The 22,495-nt window shown below is 35.6% G+C and overlaps 1 protein-coding gene across 1 annotated transcript in view; it reads right to left on the reverse strand.

Moving 5' to 3' along the window:
• Window positions 1–5,099: 5,099 nt before the first annotated feature.
• The window catches only part of LOC142336375 (translationally-controlled tumor protein homolog), a 318,382-nt gene continuing 300,986 nt past the window's right edge, over window positions 5,100–22,495 (reverse strand). Inside the window, exons 3-6 of the mRNA XM_075385158.1 lie at window positions 17,419–17,683; window positions 17,142–17,260; window positions 16,415–16,607; window positions 5,100–5,672 (exon numbers count right to left, since the gene is read on the reverse strand). Coding sequence (XP_075241273.1) covers window positions 16,456–16,607; window positions 17,142–17,260; window positions 17,419–17,683 — 536 coding nt within the window. The 3' untranslated portion in view covers window positions 5,100–5,672; window positions 16,415–16,455. The remainder of the gene's footprint in view (window positions 5,673–16,414; window positions 16,608–17,141; window positions 17,261–17,418; window positions 17,684–22,495) is intronic.

Genomic DNA, 22,495 nt, shown 5'->3' on the forward strand with positions numbered 1-22,495 from the left:
ATCTGAACTATTCCATCGAAAACGTATAAATCAACATCCTCAATCAACATCCTCAACATCCTATAAATCAACATCCTCAACTTTTTAGAGCTTTATCTGTTCTCAGAACGTTAATGAAAAAGCATAAGAGGCGACCGAGGAGATCCACGTCAGTTGAAGAGCGCTTGTGTCCATCGATCTCTTACCGAAGAAAGGCCCCAAAAGCTTTCGATCCATTCCAAATTGTGCTCGGTACCACAGCTATTTCTAAACTGATACAATTAAAATTTGAAAAAAGGAGAGTACAAAATTGACCAACTAACGTCGCACGAATTGCTCTTAAACGACCGGCGAACCGTTGCCTCCGTCAGTAGCTAGCTATGGTTTAGTGAGGCTAGCTTTAGCTTAATTGAAGAGGCGTGAGTTGTTCGCGCAGCAGGTACGCAACGGTGTGGGGTCGTTGGCTGCACGGGTCCACGTCCTTACGGCTTGAACGATATGCAGGGGTGCCGATTGTGGGGGGGGGGCTTAAGTGGAACGGAAGGTGAAATGGAAGGCTGAGGTGAAATGGAAGAGCAACCAAAGTGTAGCAACCAAAGTGTCAGACATTACTTCATTGTCAAAAGCATCTACGTTCGCCTTGCTTATCGAAACTAGTAAAAATAACTGGACCACATGTTCTCCGGTTGAGTTCATCCAGTTTATATGAAAACAAATCGATCAAACGATAGAAAATTTAATTAATAAAATCCGAACCAAAATTTTTGCAACATCGGTTGATATCAAAACCGTTCTTTTAATGAAAACCTTTGCAATTGTCTCAATGAATACAATAGGGTTGGCTTCTCGCAGAGAGTTTTGACTCCGAGGTGCATTTTTCCAAACTAGCGCACTTTTCATTTAACATTGAACACAGGAGCTTTTTCCCGCACTCTCAGCTTCCGTGAAAAATTGTCTTGCTATACCAAAAAATATCTTGAATAGTGTAAAAAAATTGACGGCGATTTTGGCAAAAAAAATGTATATTTTTGTATATTTTCAAGAAACACAATACAAAATGTCGAGGTAGAGCTTGCGTCGGAGGGAAAAAGAACATTAACATTGTTCATTTCATCTAGTTTCCTTGGCCGTCACACTTAAAACTCAACACACTTTAAATTTCGAGCTTTAAAAAAAATAGCAAAAAGCACGAAAGCACTCTCTCACTCAGTGAAATAAATTTTATGCTGAATTGAGACGACTGCTTGAGCTTAATGCCAGTCCTCTTATACTATTTTTTCAAAATTGTGCAAAAAAGCATTGTTGTAAAAATCAAAACGAGCCCTAATTTATAACAAATTTATACCCCAATTTAAACCTTGATAAAGGTAACCAAGTTCAGAGTGAACCAATTTAAATCAGTTCTTTTGAGTTTAAAATTCTTATTTGCCTTTTCCGATGTTGAATTAAAGAACAGAGCACGGGCATCATCTGAACTATTCCATCGAAAACGTATAAATCAACATCCTCAATCAACATCCTCAACATCCTATAAATCAACATCCTCAATCAACATCCTCAACATCCTATAAATCAACATCCTCAACTTTTTAGAGCTTTATCTGTTCTCAGAACGTTAATGAAAAAGCATAAGAGGGGACCGAGGAGATCCACGTCAGTTGAAGAGCGCTTGTGTCCATCGATCTCTTACCGAAGAAAGGCCCCAAAAGCTTTCGATCCATTCCAAATTGTGCTCGGTACCACAGCTATTTCTAAACTGATACAATTAAAATTTGAAAAAAGGAGAGTACAAAATTGACCAACTAACGTCGCACGAATTGCTCTCAAACGACCGGCGAACCGTTGCCTCCGTCAGTAGCTAGCTATGGTTTAGTGAGGCTAGCTTTAGCTTAATTGAAGAGGCGTGAGTTGTTCGCGCAGCAGGTACGCAACGGTGTGGGGTCGTTGGCTGCACGGGTCCACGTCCTTACGGCTTGAACGATATGCAGGGGTGCCGATTGTGGGGGGGGGCTTAAGTGGAACGGAAGGTGAAATGGAAGGCTGAGGTGAAATGGAAGAGCAACCAAAGTGTAGCAACCAAAGTGTCAGGCATTACTTCATTGTCAAAAGCATCTACGTTCGCCTTGCTTATCGAAACTAGTAAAAATAACTGGACCACATGTTCTCCGGTTGAGTTCATCCAGTTTATATGAAAACAAATCGATCAAACGATAGAAAATTTAATTAATAAAATCCGAACCAAAATTTTTGCAACATCGGTTGATATCAAAACCGTTCTTTTAATGAAAACCTTTGCAATTGTCTCAATGAATACAATAGGGTTGGCTTCTCGCAGAGAGTTTTGACTCCGAGGTGCATTTTTCCAAACTAGCGCACTTTTCATTTAACATTGAACACAGGAGCTTTTTCCCGCACTCTCAGCTTCCGTGAAAAATTGTCTTGCTATACCAAAAAATATCTTGAATAGTGTAAAAAAATTGACGGCGATTTTGGCAAAAAAATGTATACTTTTGTATATTTTCAAGAAACACAATACAAAATGTCGAGGTAGAGCTTGCGTCGGAGGGAAAAAGAACATTAACATTGTTCATTTCATCTAGTTTCCTTGGCCGTCACACTTAAAACTCAACACTTTAAATTTCGAGCTTTAAAAAAAAATAGCAAAAAGCACGAAAGCACTCTCTCACTCAGTGAAATAAATTTTATGCTGAATTGAGACGACTGCTTGAGCTTAATGCCAGTCCTCTTATACTATTTTTTCAAAATTGTGCAAAAAAGCATTGTTGTAAAAATCAAAACGAGCCCTAATTTATAACAAATTTATACCCCAATTTAAACCTTGATAAAGGTAACCAAGTTCAGAGTGAACCAATTTAAATCAGTTCTTTTGAGTTTAAAATTCTTATTTGCCTTTTCCGATGTTGAATTAAAGAACAGAGCACGGGCATCATCTGAACTATTCCATCGAAAACGTATAAATCAACATCCTCAATTCGGATGGAAGCAGTTGCCGCTTATGTGACACCGCTTTTGTGGACTGTAAGCATTCTCGTGCTTATATGATCTTGCAACAAACAAATTTTGAAGCATTTCTTTGAATTTTTTCAAAGAATTTCTTCTTGTCAGTTTTATTTAAATTACTATCATTTTCCAATTCAGCACAAAGATTTATCATCTTTCTTGCATACTTCAAGTGACTAAATGTATATAGAGAAAGCGACGAAAGTCGAACGATTTTTGTCGGGTCCCACGAGTGTTAAACAAAGTAAAATACATCAGGCTTTCTTTTATCGAACCATGCACGGTCAAATTGTTCAGCGTTATACGATTTGTTGTAAATTTCAGCTCGTAGCTCAGGGGACGTGGTCCCTACCAATTTACTATTCTGCATGTTCTAAACACACATTCTTTCGTCCCCTCTCAGTCTGTATCCTAGGCAGTTTGAAACACTCGTTGTTGACTGTCATTATCTATAACATCAGGCAGTATCAGATCCGGGTTTTTGTCTTCATCCAGTTTCACGAGTAAAACATCCGTAAGTTGGATAAACATCGGCAACGGAAGAACATTCAAGAGTCTCATCTGATGTATGTAGCCGGTGTCTCTGTTCCAAAGATCCATGTCACAACTTTTTAGAGCTTTATCTGTTCTCAGAACGTTAATGAAAAAGCATAAGAGGGGACCGAGGAGATCCACGTCAGTTGAAGAGCGCTTGTGTCCATCGATCTCTTACCGAAGAAAGGCCCCAAAAGCTTTCGATCCATTCCAAATTGTGCTCGGTACCACAGCTATTTCTAAACTGATACAATTAAAATTTGAAAAAAGGAGAGTACAAAATTGACCAACTAACGTCGCACGAATTGCTCTTAAACGACCGGCGAACCGTTGCCTCCGTCAGTAGCTAGCTATGGTTTAGTGAGGCTAGCTTTAGCTTAATTGAAGAGGCGTGAGTTGTTCGCGCAGCAGGTACGCAACGGTGTGGGGTCGTTGGCTGCACGGGTCCACGTCCTTACGGCTTGAACGATATGCAGGGGTGCCGATTGTGGGGGGGGGGGGGGGGGCTTAAGTGGAACGGAAGGTGAAATGGAAGGCTGAGGTGAAATGGAAGAGCAACCAAAGTGTAGCAACCAAAGTGTCAGACAATACTTCATTGTCAAAAGCATCTACGTTCGCCTTGCTTATCGAAACTAGTAAAAATAACTGGACCACATGTTCTCCGGTTGAGTTCATCCAGTTTATATGAAAACAAATCGATCAAACGATAGAAAATTTAATTAATAAAATCCGAACCAAAATTTTTGCAACATCGGTTGATATCAAAACCGTTCTTTTAATGAAAATCTTTGCAATTGTCGGCAGCATTTGCATTACACGTTAGTCACAAACAGTCAAATTTTTTCGTTTTTTCCCTCTCGCTCTTCTTTTCAGAACAACTTGCAGATAATACCACCCATTTTGGCTTCCGCTTCATTCAAATCTGACCGAGTCGAAACAGTTTTTATTTCAATCCTCAAAATTAGTCAGAACGTTTCTTGGTGATTATATATCTTAATTCTTAAATACGATTTTTTCGTGAGTAAACTATTAACGTATTTGGTAAGTTGTTACAGTTTGTTAAGTTTTGCACCACAGCAGTACAACCGTCGAATTTTCACGGACTGCTCCTACCGGTACACAAATAGCAGGCTTCTATAATACCAGAGTGCAATTTGCAAAAATCCAGACAGATATACGGGATCTAAGTATTTTTATTATCACCGGACAAGCCGTGCTTCATATCGTTGATTCCAGCTATGCCATCACAGCCAATCTATTATTTTAGACACCTTTTATTACGCCGTCTGTGTCATTGAGTCGATGAACTTAGCTGGATCATCAGCTCTTAAAAGCCTACTTTTCAACCAGTAGATGCTAGCCCGAATTGAGGTCAAACAGGTAAAAACAAGATGCTGAAATAGTAGCTGAGGGAAAGAATAGCTTATATCAAACTACTACCAAAATCAAAAAAGGGAACGGAATGACAGACCAATTTTAAAAATAAATTTTCTGGAGTCGAAATTATCCTGAAGTCTACCCAACTTAGTTACGCAAATATTCCCCTCTACAGCAGCTAAAAAGAAGTATTTTCAAATTTTCAGAATTGCAATGGCACAAACAAAACTCATTGTCACATTTATCCTTACGTAACTTACAAATTCATCACCATCGGTCAAGTCCAAACTTTGCCGCTAACGGTTCACAAAATTAAAAGCATTAATTTAAATAATTTACATCACATAAATTACATGTTAAAATGAGCCAGTTCCCATGTGCCAGAACAAATCCATATTCGTGACAATTGTGCTTGCAACAAGATTTGCATCGCTCATTCATTCAATATGATTAAACTCTTACAAATATTTGTTGGGTAAAACACGTAGATATTTGGTTGCATGAAACATCAAAAGTCCTCGCATTACACTCTGTTCAGTTTGTTCAAGCTTGTGTTGCCACGTTCACAGTCAACCTTCAGACATCTTCTACAGGTGAGATTATCCTTAAATTGAGTAGCTAGCGCAGATAGCAAGCATGAATAGTAGAAATTGAGCATAGTTGAGGGAGCATTTGAATTGTGAAGGTTGTTTGGTTGTCTAGATTAAACATTGCATTGCAAAATGAAATTCACCAAGGTGTTGTGTTGTTGATTCACCAATCTGAAACAGCATTACACAGTAACACACAAACACATCACTTATAATATCAGCGATTGAATTAGACATTCACCTTAACGAATTGCCAATGCATACTACACCAACAAGCAATACATAACTACAAAAAATGATTTAAAAGACGCTATAGAGCTGATCACTTAGTTGGAATCAAAAAATAGTGACCCAGCCTGCCGTAGTAGACAGAAAAACGATACATAATTCAATAGCTAAGTGCCTGACCAAAGCACCTGAAGTTAATAAAACTATCTCGAAAAGCTACCATTTACCATTAGATCACTTTCCCTAAGACTGACTGCTAACGTCATTTAGAGTGAGGTTAGTGATCAGTCATTCAGAGTGAGGTACGTCATTTATCAAAAACTAACTTTCGTTTATTGAACAAAAATGCGCTAACTCAACAAAAGTGCTCAACTGAAAAGTCGCATTTTGAAAATTGAAAAACGAAAAAACAAAAAATCCTGATAGTAGTAAAAATTAATCAGAAAATTCAAAAAAAGGATATGGCAAAAACTGGCAACACTATGTTAAAAAACTTCTTGTCAACAGTGTACATAGTGTTGCCAGTTTTTGCCATATCCTTTTTTTGAATTTTCTGATTAATTTTTATTACTATCAGGATTTTTTGTTTTTTCGTTTTATCGTTTTTTCGTTTTTGTTTTTCGTACTAGAATTTTATTTGACAAAGAATTCGGGTTTTATTATAGGTGTTGTTTTGGAGAATGTTTGTTAAAAAACTTCATGTCAACAGTATACAAACATTCTCCGAAACAACACCTATAATAAAACCCGAATTCTTTGTCAAATAAAATTCTGGTACCCTTTAATTCCTTCAAAGCTTTTAAGACGGTACATGTGGCTAAGTGTGGCTATTTGCCTTTGCTTGAATTCATTGAGGGGCAGCTAAAACTTTTATCACTTTGCCACTATTTGTTGTCAAAAAATATTAGTGAAGTTTAGATTTTGCCCCATTTTTAAAAATTATTTGTTGTTTTATGAGTTAGTATCATCAATGAGAGGACTGATTGGATTCTAATGAGGCACAGAAGAACCTATTAATAGCGCAAGTTAATAGCTAGTGGTTTTCATGACTGACACTATTTTTGCTCAAAAATTTTGAGTGAATTTTTGAGTTCTGCAAGTATTTATTGTACTTTTTGATTTCTGATATAATCTTAAATAGGGACAGGTCTCTTATGATGCTGACAGCGGTTAAGTTTATCGATTTAATCGTTTTCGTTCAAAGCTAGTGCTTTCTATGACTTTGACACTTATTCGTTTTCAATAATAACCAAAATTTTTGAGTTTTGAGAGTTTTTCGTTTGAACTTTGTCGTCCTAACTTCATAGCTATTGCTTTTTCTTACTTATACGCTTCTTCGTTTCAAAAATGTGATTTTTTCGTTTTGCTAGTATTTGTTGTACTTATTGCTGTCTCATTGATGAAAGGTCTCAGTGGTGGTAATTGACGACTGAATTGATGTAATTTCATCCTTCAGTAGCTGTTGCGTTCTGTGGCTTTTATAATAAGTTGTTTCAAAAAGTGTCAGTGAATTTTTTTGCAATTTTTGGTTAATTTTGTGTTATCATTTAATATTATTAGTGAGAGGACTCATCGACATTTAATGACAGGTTGCTAATGAGAAATAGAGGAATAAATTTGGCAGTTTGAGTTCAGAACAGTTGTTTTTTGCTGTTGATCCTGTCTTTTCAAAAAAAAACAAAAGCTGAAGTTTTAGTCTTGCTTGTTTTTAGTTATGCAATCTCACTTTGATTTTTTTCAATTTTTTTGGATCGCATTCTTTGATAAATGATATTCCCAGTCCATCTATAGTCACATTATAGGCATAGTTCTTTGTTTGAACCCAATTTTCACGCCTCGCTAGTGGTTATTTGTTCACATGCGGCATTTTGACATTGATTTACTGATTTTTTTGTTTTTTTATCTATTTTTTAAGAAACGGTTTTCCGAATTCACTCAGTTCCTTCTAGGTCTTGTCCTTTGCTTAGTCAATGAAAATTCTTTGAATTGTACGTCTGGACTTCTCCTGCTATGTTTTTTGTCGAGACAATTTTAGCTGATCGATATAACCACCGTAGAGAGTTGAGTGGTATCATTAGAAAGCCCCGTCAGCGTAGAATATGGAATCAAGAATTTTTTGATTTGGTTTTTCTGGGGAATTATTGAGTTTTGTCAAAAATGGGACCAAATATGCTTTTTTAGCCCATTTTCTCTGAATTCGCTGGAAGCAGGCACCCTAAATGTCCGGTCATTTTTTTCATGAGCCTTTTGGCTAGAGTTTATGCTAAATTTTTTGAAATTCAAAGACTTTTTTTGTCCAAAATGGGGCTAAATTTGCTTTTTTTTAGCCCACTTGCTTTAAATCTGCTGGAAGTAGACGCCATAAAACTGCAGTTATATTCTTCTTATGCTCAAAAAGAGAGCTAGTTGCACTCCAGCTAGCTTAGAGAGCCTTCTGAAATTTCAATTTTGTCAGATTTTCGCAAATTTATTCTCGATAAACAAAATGCACTATTTATTTATGATAAAGATTTTGAAATTAATCTATTTCGCAAACATTTGAACAATTGAGTGTTTTCGTAGCCACGCAGCTATATCAGGGCTGCTCTGGATCTCAACATGGACCTTACGGTAAAAAAAAATTGTGGCAGAAAATTTTAGTAAAATTTAATGGGGCATAAAAATTTTTAATACTTACGCATTTATAGTTTTTTATGCAAATTACTGATCAGAATTTCAAATCAAAGCTCAATTATTGAGATACTACTTACAAAAAACGAGGCCCAACGATCATATATTACGGTCTCCGAGTAAAGCTCCTGGTCTTATAAAGCTCCTGGGGGTATAGGTGAACTAGACAATTCTTCCAGTTGTTATCTAATGTCTTATGACTGAATTTAGTTCTTAGAAAATGTCGGTGAATCTTTGTACTTTGCCACTATTTTCTCGTATTTCTCTGTTTCGAGTGTATCCTCAGTAAGAACCAAAAACCAATTACTATGAGATTATAAATTAAAATCTGTAACGTTTTTATATTTAACTACTGGATTCTTGGTTTTGATAGCAGCTTCCAATTCTTATTATTTTAAGCATAGTTGCAGATTGTATGATTTCAATTTGTTTCATTTTCGAATTATCACATAATTGACAAGTCCACTTGACGGAAAGAAAAGTTGGCAAGATGAACAGGGTTGAAAAAAGGCGTATATGAATGTGCTACTTGTTTTTGTTGAATAGTTTGTTCTCTTGGCCTGAGACACCACAGTTCTCTCGCAAAATTTATTGATCTTTTTTTATTTTTGCATATGTTTCTCTTTCATTTGGATGTTGTACGACATATATCTGATAGAGACTGATCTCAATTGCTTGCCCAGGTCGCATATCAACCTATTTAAACCTTTCAGTATATAGCTATTTCTTTTAATAATTCATACTAACTTTTTTTAAGATTCTTTCAACGCTTTCCTATTTGCTATGATTTTCCACAACTATGTAACTCAATTATTATTGTTGATTCATACATTTTTTCGGTTGGTTATATGTTTTGACTGTTGGCTTGGACCATTTAGTAACGGAAAAAAATTTTCCAACAAGATTTCTATACTTTTCAATTTTTGGGTTTCTCTTTGTTGTCATTTCTACGTAGTGCTTTTCATAAGGAAGACCTGTTGATGTTCAGATGAAGAGCGTGTGATGATTTACAGTTCTTGCAGATTGCACCTTATAATTGGTGCCTTGAAAACTGGTGTCACAAAATTGTTTGAGGTTTCTGCTTCGGCCTGTATTTGTTATTTTGTAGTCTTGTGACTTAGTCTCATTAATGACAGGTCCAATTGGCTTTCTGAGGTGATGCAACTTAATTGGTGTCCTAATTGAAATCTTGTCTGTTATGACTTAAAAAATTTGTTTTAAAAACCATATTTGGATTTTGAACTTCGCCATTTTTTTAATTGTTTTTGGTCGATTTGTAGCTTAGTCTCAGTAAAGACAGGTCGCAACGCGTTTATAGTAAAACATACCCGGCAGATTGCCGGAAAATAGCCGCCGTTGATTCCAATAAGCATGACTGGGATTGAAATAACAGAAGATATTGAAAAAAAAGATTTTCGTACAAAAACATTTTTTTAAGTCCGATTTATTTTGATGGCATTTCGTAGTTGATCATACTTCTGTTTCTTAGAGAGAGGCTACAGGGGGTACTATCAATAACAATAAGCATTAGAGAGAGGTAACTAATACTTATAGGACCGACGTTCAAATAGCGGGCATCTAAAATTGGGCTTTATGGATTTATCCCGTTTCTATTTCCGACTTCAATTTTTTATACTGACTGTTCATTTTGAATTGCTTTGCTGAGCAACTGATGTTCAAAATCACTTTTAGCAGAATGAGAGAAGAGAGAAACTAGCCTAGAGAAGTCAAAAAGATTTCACGCAAAATGTTGAAAAGGCGGCAAAATGAGGTAAAGCGAAACATTTTTTTATTCGACGAAGTAAAAAAAAAGAAATAGGAGCGCTATAATAGCCGGCTGAGAAGATGAGGGCGGCTATTAATAATTTATTTAATAATGGCTATAGTTTCTACCAATTTTTTCTCGGCTTTGTTACTGTTTCTACGAAATTTCATAAAATGTTTAGATTTTTTAATTGTACATTTTAAAGGAATTTCGTTTTGCCTTTAAAATATTACGTTAAATGTATGTCCTATTGGCTTTGAAGTATTGCGCAATTAAACATTTTTATTACTCTCAGTGACAAGTTTATGGTTGTAACGGCTTCACTGCCATTTTTGCGCAACGGTTAGTTTTGCCGGTATTTCTCCTCCTTTTTGAAGTCGTATGACGTATACTGGATAATGACAGATCTCAATTGCTTCCTATGGAGATATAAATGAAAATGTTAAGAGACTTCAGTTAATATCTAATGATATAGATTAATTTCAAATGAATTGTTTTCAAATAGAAATGTATCTTCGCTCCTTCTTGCTCTTTTTGTCGACCCGTTAACCAGTCGCATTGAGGACAGGACCCATATCTTTTCTATTGAAGTATAAGCAACTTTTTTTTGTTTAGGCTTGATCTGATGCGAGTTTGATTTTCTGATTTTTTTAAAAAAAAATAGACATCGTATTTTGGTCGTAATTAAAGTTTGTTATTTGGTTTTCATTATTTCCAGTAGTCCTATTAACAACAAGTTTTATCGATCCTCTAGCGTGACCATCTTGTATTCCAGTAGTGGTTTACTGAGATATATGCATGATTTTGAAAATTTCTATCTGTGCGTTATTTGGTAGCCAATTAAGTCAAGAATGTGGATGAGCGGTGCCGGAACATTGTGCGTACGCACATTATCGAGCCTCCTTGTTTACTCCTTAGGATATGAATACATACCCTCTACAAGAAGTGTGACCAAAAATTGAGAAATTCGCATTCATTTTCCAATTATTTTAACAAAACATCCCTCTAAGATTCTACGATTTTTCTTTGTTTCCCTATTGAAACACAACAACATTCAACGAACTAAGTATAAGGCGCTGACTATTTGTAAGGTCGGCAACCACAAAACTTCTCATGAGCGACATTTCCAGCTTGACAACCATTCGATGTATTAAGAACCATAAAGTTGTAATCAGGAAAGCATGGCACAAGTTCTAAGAACGGCATAACAAAGGTTCAGTCGGAAACTTCTGAAGTTTTTTAGCATTATTTTGTTCACCGATTGCTCAATCAGTGCAATTTTCTTCCATGTGTTGATCTAAGATGAGTTGTAAGCTTGCTCATTAAAAACTGGGCGCTTGTGGCTCCCTTTGGATAAAATTTCGACCATCTAATCAGACTTTTAGTTGACCTGTCGCTCCGAAGTCGCATTTCAATATTTCTATAATTTCTAATTGGTATGGTTTTGAAAATTAAATCTTGCCATCGTTTTCAAGGTTATATAAAATCTTCTTTGTTTTGCATCTAAAAATAAAATAATTCAATGTAATAGAAATCTGTTAGTGTTTCAATTATTATTTCAATAATTGCCACCAACAGCCATTTGTTTCATTTTTTTTCGAAATCTATTTTTACTCATATTCAAAATTTGCAAGCTTTTTTTAAATTTTTTTACAGCTTGGTTGCAGAAATACTTCTCAGGGAATTTGTAGGCAATAATTTATTAATCGTAGATTAATCGCGTCCTTTCAATTTTCCCATAATGTATACTTTGTCATCTTTTGTTCAAGTTGTCATAAAAAGACCAAAAACTAAAAAATGCAAAACAAAACATTATAAACGCAACGCAGTCTTTATGGCCAGTAGCTGACGTCAATTAAAAATAACTTGAACAAAACCGAACAACTATGGGTCTTAAAACTTCAAAATCGGACTTTTCAACATTAAAGTCTTGCGATTCCATCGTCTCAGTGGATAACCACTAAATTTAGCCTTGAAACAAGGTGGCTTTGCGGTTTGCTATGCTACATTCAGTTATTTTCAACAACATTTACTTCGTAGGAAGAGTAATCGAGATCACTCAGAAATGAAGGTGAAAAAGTTAAATTGTTCTAGAAAAGCGCAAAACGGTCCAGCAAAAATTTTGGCATAAATGAACAGATTTCTCCGAGAGCGATTAACTAATTCTCGGTGCAAATTATCACTGCAAATTATCAGAACCATTTTTGACCATCCCGAACCAAGATAAAAACAAAGTTACAAAGATAGAGCAGCTACAAAATGGACATAAAAATTGCTGCTCCCCGTCGCGTTAAGCTAGAGAAAATCATTTTTTAACTCTGGCTTATAAATAATGTCCCTCTGGTTTATATTTTTGAGCCCTTCAACCCCTAACCCGAAAGAAAAGTGATCAAAATGAAAATCTTGAATCAAATTTATTTTTTTGAACATTAATCTCATTCAAGTATAATATTAATTGCCACAAGTTAAAAGGAATCTACATGAAAGGATAACACAAAAGTAGCTTGTTTTAGAAGAGACAAACAGGATTAAGAAATGCCAAAAAAAGCAAATTTCTAAAATGTAATTAAGGTTTTGATTATCCACGTCTTCGAAACAATTATTGCGCTAAACTCAAACTTACATCATCTCCAAGGGTAAAAGAAGTAGGTCAATCCGACGAAAAAAACTAAAGTTTAGAGGGAAAAACTGAGCAATATCCCTGTAAAAGGAACCAATCGCCAATACATGCACCAAAAACCAAAAAGACTATCATAAAACCCGTACAAACAAACATGATACAGGTGAACTATGAAGGACCTTAGGTAAAGCAGTTTTTGATTTAGAATATGCAAAAAACAGAAGTTGTTGGTAATGGTGATTGTGGTGTGAGCGAGAGAGAGAGAGAGAGAGAGAGAGAGAGAGAGAGAGAGAAAGGGTGTAAATGTTACATTTACTATTTTCGGATTTCAATTTTACACTTAATAAGCTTTCTAATGGTACCATATTTATCTTTGTAGAATGCGTAAAATTTTTGATTTTGGTTTGAATATGAAGGCTTAAAATATAGTTCTTTACACTTTCTCAAAAAAGTCAACGAACAGACATCTCCGTCACGCAAAAACTTAACACGATTAAAATGATTGCCAAATTTCCTTGAGAGGAAGTAAACAGCTGTCATATAGCCAGAAAACAGCTGAGACTGCAATGCTGACCTGTAGTCCAGAAACAAAACCTAAATGAACAAAATGTGCGTTTTTCTAGAATTTGTATAACTTATATATTTATTGTAAAAGATGCTCTCAAATAACCTTAAAAAAAAGAGTTCCTCTGTTAACATAAACACTTAAAAATCAATTAGAGCATGTCACTTAGAGACAAGTCATTAGTGACCACAAAATTATTCACACGATGCACAAAAAAACTCATTCTCAATACAGGCATTTTTAAAATAAAAAGTGACGTCAGGTGCTCTCGCTCATTTAACGCTTCTGATGTTTATAAATTGGTTTAGAGGTCAAAACCACTCGAATCAAAATCGATTAGGTAATTGGAGCATCTAAACCATAGAGCTAAAATCATCCTGATACTAATCTAAATAATTCATAGTGGAATAAGCCAAAAAAGACAAAAATCAGACAAAAATTGACTTACTCGAATTTTCCAACGAAGTACAACTCAAAATCAATCAAACATACCCGGCATATTTCCGGAAAATCGCCGCCGTTGATTCCCATAATCACGATTGCGATTGGAAGAATAGAAATACAAAATAATTGATTTTTGTACAAAAACAATTTAAAAGTGCGAACTATTTTGATGTCATTTCTTAGTAGAACATACTCCTGTTTCTCAACATACTTGTTTCTCAACATACTCCTGTTTCTCAGTGAGAGGATACATGGGCTAATATCAAAACCAATAAGCATTTAGAGTTTGTAACTAAAACTTAAGCTCAAGTAACGGGCATCTAAAATGGGGCTTTATAGGTTTATCCCTTTTCTATTTCTAGTTTTTTTAATTAATGACTTTGTTCAGTTTGAATTGCTTTGCTGAGCAACTGCTTTTTAAACGCACTTTGAGCAAAATGCGAGATGAGGGAAACTAGCCTAGAAAATATTTCACGCAAAATGTCGAAAAAGCGGCGAAACGAGGTGAAGCGAAAGGAATTTTTAATCGACGCAGAAAAAAAACATAACTGGCAAATTGTCAGAAAATAGCAGCAATAGCTTCATAGATCAGTAGTCACAAAAAGAAGGCAAAAAGACAGACCAAAAAATAAACTTATTCTTTTCATAAAGAGCTGAGATGTTAAATTTTGATTACGAATCTGTATAACTTATGGCTGTTTGTATTAACTGCTCTTAAATAACCTTCAAATAGAGTGACAAGCACTCATTTGACCTTCTCTCTTTGAAATAAAGCACAGAAAAGTCAATTTAAGAGTGAGGAAGTCATTTTTAGGAGTCAGGTAAGTCACGTGTGACCAAATATTTAATCACGCGAATGAACAAAAAAACTAGCTCCACTAAGAGCGAAAAATGACGTCACGCACGCAATTCAGTTGAAATTGCATGAACGAATGAACAAAAAGCAGATTTGAAGCAGTTGTGACGTCATATGGTCGTAACAAAAAATCTTGACGACGAAATAAATAAAAAACCAAGAGAAGGCCAATAATAGCCTCAGCTATCCCTTCGCGGCTTTTAAAAAAAAACAAAAATAGGAGCACTATAATGACCGGCTGAGAAGATGAGGGCGGCTATTCAAAACAAACTATAGAGTTAAAAAATCTAATTTCAGCCGAGAAACTCCCCGAATAATAACATAACCAAGGTAAGCGCAGCGGGGGGGGGGGGTGCACCGGGGGGAGGGGCTGATGGGGGGCAACAGTGGAGTGGGGTGGCTACACGGGGCCCCTACGGCCTGGACGTGCAGCGGTGGAGGTTGGGGGGGGGGTCAACATCTAAGAACCGCCCTTCACACTATAAGTCTCCAAAAGAGTTTCTGTGAATTGCATACTTGTAGACGTGTGAGCTGAAAGGCTCTAAGAGAACTTAATTCCAGCTGGACGTTACCTGTTTATCCCGTTTTTGAGAACGAAAAGTCAAATGGGTCAGAAGAACAATCAGTCAAGCAAAAAATCGCATTAAAAAGACCAACAGGACAAATATAATTGCTACAAACTCTGTTTGAGAGCAATTAATTAAGTTCATAAGGATACAGAGCAAGGTACACAGGCGCCTAAAAGCTCAAAATTGCATCTGACGTTTAATATCTGCTTTAGACGGTGAAGAAACATAACCGACTAAACGTCGGAAGAATTGCTCTCGAACGACTACTGGGAGTTCTTATCAATTGCAGCCTGCTCCAGTCGGGGGGGGGGGGGGGTCTAAATGTGACCAAGAAGTTCAATAGTGGGCTTCAAATAACCACAGAGGTCAATATATACCACTGTTTAGATTTCAAGTGAAAAATGGCAAAGGTTTCGGCGCACTTTTCAGTTGGCTTTTAGCATTAAATTGCCGCCAATTGAATTCAACTGCTTGAAAGTGATTGAGAGAGAATTTTAGATCACGTTAGATCACGCGAAACGCAAAAAGTCAAGGGCGTAAAAGTCACTCAAAAAGTCAAAACCGTCGAGCGAAAATTTTGCATAAAAAAGACACGTTTACAATAATTGCTAAGAACTTTGCTATGAACTTCGTTCAAGAGCAATTAATAATCGTACAAATACTGATTAATACAGTTAAGAACATTGATTGATTGAAAATAGCTGCGAAGGACCTCCTTGGCCATCTTTGGAACTAAATACTCTCTTATTTAAAAACTTATCACAATTGGCCTAGGAGCTGAAGCAAAAGAGATTAAATGACGCAAGGTATACAAATTCAATCGCTGAGCGGTAGAAGTCACAGAAAGATGACTCAAATGCTCACAAGAATCATTGACTGAGGACGAATTAAAAATACTACGATGAGATCAATAACAGCACTGCTTCGAGGCTATTAAAAACCACTTTGATTAAGAGAAGTTAAAACTAGAATGCTGCTTTCAAAAATCCGCGCGTGATCAACATTTCTAGTTAAGCAAAAATTTTTCACAACTACTTTGTTGGCTCTCTCAAAAATGCGTCAAGAATAGAAAAACATTCTATTTTCGCTCTGCTCTTCTGTTTTGAGAAACTTGACTTAAACATTGAACATTTTTGATAGTCTTTTCAAAAATACTTGAACATTTTTGATAGTGTTTTCAGGAAATAGGAACTTACAGATCTCGCTGGTGACTTGGTATGTTGTTGTTGTTACAAGATTAGCACTTTTCAGGGATGAGCCCGGCCATGATGAAGACGAAGATGGGAGCTTGACCATGAGGGTGCCTGTCGCTCTTCTCGCAGTCGTCCCATCTCTGTAGCACCACTAGACCTTCCTCGTCGCCCTCCTTGCCTCCCCAATGATCACTGCCTACAAAATAAACGCCAAATACTTACAGGACATGATGCGCATTCATTTTATTCGCCTCGACTCGCTTGAATGTGAGAACTAGTTTCTCGTATGTACACTAAGTAACCATAGTACATTCAAAATTGTTCAGTTATACGATCATTACGACAGATTAATTTAGCGCACAATAAACTGAGCAAATGGGCTCACCATATGCATGTTCTTCGCCTAGAAAACGCGAGCGAAAGAACTTTACTTTTTATTTTGTTTATTGCTATTATCAACGAGGTGTGCGTAGAGTCAACCAATCGGTACGACCCTCAAATGTGCTACTACCATGCCCGCTCAAGTCAAATCCAACCAAGGCAAACTGAGAAACAAGTAACTCATAGCATGTAAACGTCCTTGATGTTCTGTAGGTTAAGGCACCATTTGAGATCTGCTGATTCATTCCGAAGACTCTTATCAAGTGGTTCCTTTCAGACAATAAACAGCGTACAAGTTGCGATTTTTTTCTTTTTTTATTGTAGTGTTCGACTGCAATTGATTGTGTACCTGTGAAGAAGGTGTACTCTTTGAAGTTCTTCAAGTAGTCCCCGAAGGCCGAGGGGAACTCCTCTTTGAACTTCTTGGCTTCATCTCCTCTGCCTTCTGACTCAAGGTACTTCGTCACACTAAAACACCAACATACTATTAAATGGTTGCACAACAACGATTAGCTGAAAAAACCGAGCGTTAGGGGTTAAGTTTAAATCCTATTTTGAGTTTACCGAAAAAAAAGATTGAATTCATATATTGTTCACCATTTGACATTTTTTCCGCCACTACAAACCTTTTAAGGTAAGCCTTGAGGTAGTTTTGGTACTCCTTTTTGGTTTGGAACGCGTGCTCATTCAGTCTCTGGTCCATGATTACGTCGATTCCTTTGTTCTCAATTGTACCATCGGCAGTCTCGTCATCACCACCCTCGGCCGAGGCATTTCCTCCAAACATGGCGTCATTGACGTCGTCCTTTCGGACAGCGTATCCACCAATCACTTCCCATACGTAGTCGTTTATCTTCCTGACGGGAGAGGCGTCGCAGAACATCTCGGATGCTAAACAATTAACCATTAAAGATCAGTAAGAAGCAGAACACAAGAATAGCAGCCACTAAATTCTTCAAACCTTTAATAATATCAATTCATATCATTAGAAAGCCCGTCCAGCGTAGAAGGTAGAATTAAAGATTTTTCTGAATTTCCTTTTCTCCACAGAGTTACCGACCTTTAAAAGTTTGAGAATATTTGACTAACTTCAGTTCTTTTTGTTCACATTTTCCGTATTTTTCACAGTTTTCAATTTTGCGAAAAATCGGTTAAAATTGTTTAAAAATTATTAATCTTTCAAATACAAAATAACGCTGCTGACAATTTGCTCCGAAACTTTTGCTAACATTGAGAATAAATTTTTCAAAGTTCGGCCTTTTCTCAATCAAAAATGCATTTCTATAGCACATTTTGTTTAAATTAGCCGGAAGTGCAGACCTAAAAACTGCTGACACAATCTTCACAAACTCCCAAAACCACTAGTCTTACTTTCGGTTGCTATTAGAGTGTTTTGGAATTAAATATTGGCCGGTTTTTATCTAATGTATTTATGTATCTATGTATTTCGCTAAGATTTGAAACAATTACCTGTTTTAAAGTACAACAGCGATAATGGGTCCAGCTTTGGTTTATTTGTGGGTTCAAACTGTATTGTTCGGTATTTTTAATTGAAAATTTTGCTTTTTTTTAAGTTAATTACCGGAAAGCTAATCGGAATGCTTTCATTTTATTGCTCACTAACCGTCAATTTTTTTACGTGCCAAGGACACCTAATAAGCATGCCATATATTCAGAAGCCCAAAAGTTCTTATGGCTTCAACAGTTTGTTCGCGTAAATTGTTTTATGTCATTATTTTGTAGTGTTAAGACTTAGTGTAGCTAGTGAAATGTCCAATTGACGTCCTATGGAGCTAAAAGTTATTCTATTTAACTTTCTTAGTTGAAAGCGTGTTGCTTTTATGACATTCAAAAATATTTGTCAGCAAAAAGAATAGTGGATTTTGCCATATTTTCATCTAAACTCTTGTCGTCAACTTTCCGCTCAGTTCCGGCACATAGATGGCATCATTTTCTTGAAAAGTATAATTTAGTCCTCACCGAATTTTCCGTTTTTCGGAAATGGTTTTCAGGCTCTAAGAATAAAAGTTTTCAAAATTTTAATTTTTGTACAATTGTCCAATTCGTTTTCGATTTCGTACACATGTCTTTACTGTCGTCATATTTTTACATTACTGACAAAACATATCAAAACAGCGGCAATTACTGAAAGTTCTAGAATTTTTTTTTTAATTTTTCCGGCTTTACCTTAATTTCTGATTTCTGCTAGGTTTTAGCTTAGGTTCATCAATTGCAAATTGGATATTTTAAGGAGCTTAAGCCTATTAAAATATCGGTTTCAAGAAAATAATGGTTTTCTGGCTTTGAGCTTTTATAAAAATTTGTGATTCAGGAAACTTTTCCAATATTTGAGTTTAACAGTGTTTTGTCAAGTTAGCAATCTATTTACAGGTCAAGCTGTCGTTGAATGCGCGTTTATGTATTGATGTGTAAACTTAATTTAGTTAATAGCAGAGGATTTAAAGGTCTTGCACGCGGACTTTTAGCAAATTTTCAATGAATTTTTAAATGTTTGCAGTATTTGTTGCTCTTTCATTATTTGCAAGACTTATTCTGGTTATGCGAGGTCACAATAGCTTTTCTTGCAAATATGAAATTATTTTCTGATTTCAGTTGACAGCTAATGGTTTTCCAGACATTAAAATCTTGTTTTTTCAAAACATATAAACGTATTTTTCAACCTTTCCGTTTGTGTTTTTTTGTCTACACGTTACCTAGTCTCATTAAAAGCAGGTCTCAAATCTCATTTGAATTACAAATTACTTTGTTCACTTTAGTTCTTATGTGATGCCAACTTGACATTGTTTTTAAAAAATATATATTGAGTTTTAGTCGCATTAATTTTTGCTTATCTTCGATTTTTTGTTTGTCTTGTCTCGTAGTCTTGTCTATGACATATCTCATTGGCCCTCTACAACGGCATTATTCAAATAGTTTAATGGTTTGAGTTGGAAGCATTTTCTTTTATACACCACTTTTTTTGCAATATTTGAATTTTCTAAAAATTTTCTATCTCTTCCTTGTTTGGTAGACAATTAAATCGAAAATGTGGATGAGCCAGGTCGGAACATTATGTGCAAACGCACATTACTAAGCCTCCTTGTTGTTAATTGTTATCAAATTTGGTTGTCTGAAACAATTTCGTGACTAACAGCTGCTGTCTTCGAGTGGAGTATACTTTGACGAAATAGGGAGCAACAAACGTTCCAACTCAAAAAGAAGTAAAGACTTTAAAGCAAGGGATACTCCGAGGCTCAAACCGCAAACAGAGGTGGCAGATTTTCGGAAAAAAGCCGCAATAGCTTCGTAGATCTGCAGTCTTAAAAAACCAGACAGACCAAAAAAACTGCTCTTTTCATTTAAGGCTGAGATCTTATATTTTGATTAAGAATCTGTATATGTTATTGCTGCCTCTATTAGCTGCTCTCAAATAACCTTTATTTGGAGTGACACATATTCTCTTGACCTTATCTCTTTGAATTAAAGTAAAGAGTAGTCAATTTCAGAGTGAGGAAGGCCACTTTTGTGAGTGAGGTAAGTCACGTGTGACTAAAAATTTAATCACGCAAATGAACAAAAAAACTCGCTATACTAAGAGTGAGAAATGAAGTCACGCACGCAATTCAGTTGAAATTGCATGAACGAATGAACAAAAAGCAGATTTGAAGTGGTTGTGACATAATATGTTCGTAACAAATCTTGACAAAACATAGCAGGACAAGTCCTGAAAAATAATCCACAGAATTAAATGAAAACTAAGCATTCAACCATCTGACCAGCAAACCAACTCATTATTATTAATCAAAAGGAAGTTTCAAAAAAAATTAGAGAAACAACGTCATTCAAATGTAAACACTTCTAGGATAATCATGTTAAATACAGTTCTTTAGCAAATGTGCTGCAGTTTTGCTTCAACTTTCTGATATCCATTTCTTTAGAACCAAAGGGGGCAATTCTTTTATTCTGCGCATGAAGCTAGCAACGGCGTCAAAAAAACTTTATTGACGACTTGAGTTCAGGAAACCGAAATTGACAAAAACCGAAAAAATTTCAAAACTATAATATGACTGCAAATTTGTCCTTTGTAAATAACGAAAAACTGACATGTTTGTCATCAAGACCAATTCATCCAAGAGTTTATTCACAAAAGATATAGAATCAAATACAGGCCAGCAGAAATCCGTTTGCAAAAAAAGATAAGAGAAGCAACAAAAATGCTTAAGTGGGATAATTAAAGCCAAAATTTTTAGGCCAATGTCCTCAAAAATCCAAATTTACGCCAGCAAATTCCATCTACTAACAAAAAACAAGCTTGAAAAAATTTCATTGTCACCTAAAGATTGACAAAGTCATAAAAGGACAAGAAATTTTACAAACATGATAAAATGGCAAAATTAAAAAATATGAAAAAATCCTCATAATAATATCTTCTGAAACTTTTAGTTATCATAAAAAAAAGTATTCGATAACCCACCTTCAAGCCCTCAAAATGAAAAACACAAGGGCAAAAAAATTGGAGAACATTATAATTTGCTCAAATTCCTCAGATCAATATCTTCAAACCAAATACTTGTCAAAAAACCAACCAGTAATCTTCTCAAAAACCATGAAGAGGTTCATTGGCCCCTAAAGACCAAAAAACTAACCAAACATTTTCAAAAAACATGAAACTAAAAATTGTCAAAGTTTAAAAGTTTGCTAAATTCCTCAAATCAATTTATTCAAAGCTATTTAGTTATCACAAAAACCAACGAGTAATCATCTTAAAACCCATGAGAAACTTCATTGACCCCTAGAGATCAAAACATTCAAAAAATGACATTTTCAAAAACATGAATTGGCAAATTTTAAAAAATTGCTAAAATTCCTCAAATTACTACCTAAAAACTATTTAGTCATCACAAAAAACTAGTAGTAACCAGTAACCATATTCAAAACCATGGAAAGCTTCATTGGCCTCTAAAGACCCAAAACATAAAACTAACTTTCAAAAATGAAAATTGCTATTTTTAATAACAAAATGGCTATAATTCATATTGAAATCACCACCAAATTTAATTTGTTATCACCTGCTCCTTAACCCATCTTAAAGCCTCAAAAAAGATTTCTTTGGCCCCTAAAGATCAAGAACATGAAATTGCAAAATTCACAAATTTTTGTAGATAAGTATTGATTACCAAAACAGGTACATCAAAAAATATTGCTAAAAAGCATTTCTAGCTAGCAGAAGACTACAAGGAGCTTTAACCAATGTCAATTGCACAGTCCTTTAAGAAATTAAATACACAAAAAAGCATGAAAAACAGGACAATTTTGTGGTCAAAAAGGACTTTTCACCTTGAACTTAGGCGCTGCTAGCAACTTCAGTACATTGAACACTTGAACGCCTACTAAAATCCGCTGAAGGCCTCTATTGCAACTTAATGCCCGGTAGCATCACCACTACGCACAAGGAATACCGAACGCAGCTAAGGGTCTCTAATGGAACGTAATGCCCACAGTTTATCCCGTTTCGACAAGCTAAAAAGTCAGAAAGTGAAAACATCTTAAAAAACACAACGCACCAATACAATCCAAATTCTTTGTCTTGTAAAACCAAAAGAAGGCCTATTATAGCCCCAGCTATCGCTTTGCGGCTATTAAAAACATTCCAACTGCAGAACCAGTAGATAAACTATCGACCCTAATTAAAACATAGCCAAC

Source organism: Convolutriloba macropyga, chromosome 3 (assembly GCF_964194025.1).
Source record: "Convolutriloba macropyga chromosome 3, txConMacr16.3, whole genome shotgun sequence".
NCBI classification, from domain to species: domain Eukaryota; kingdom Metazoa; phylum Xenacoelomorpha; order Acoela; family Convolutidae; genus Convolutriloba; species Convolutriloba macropyga.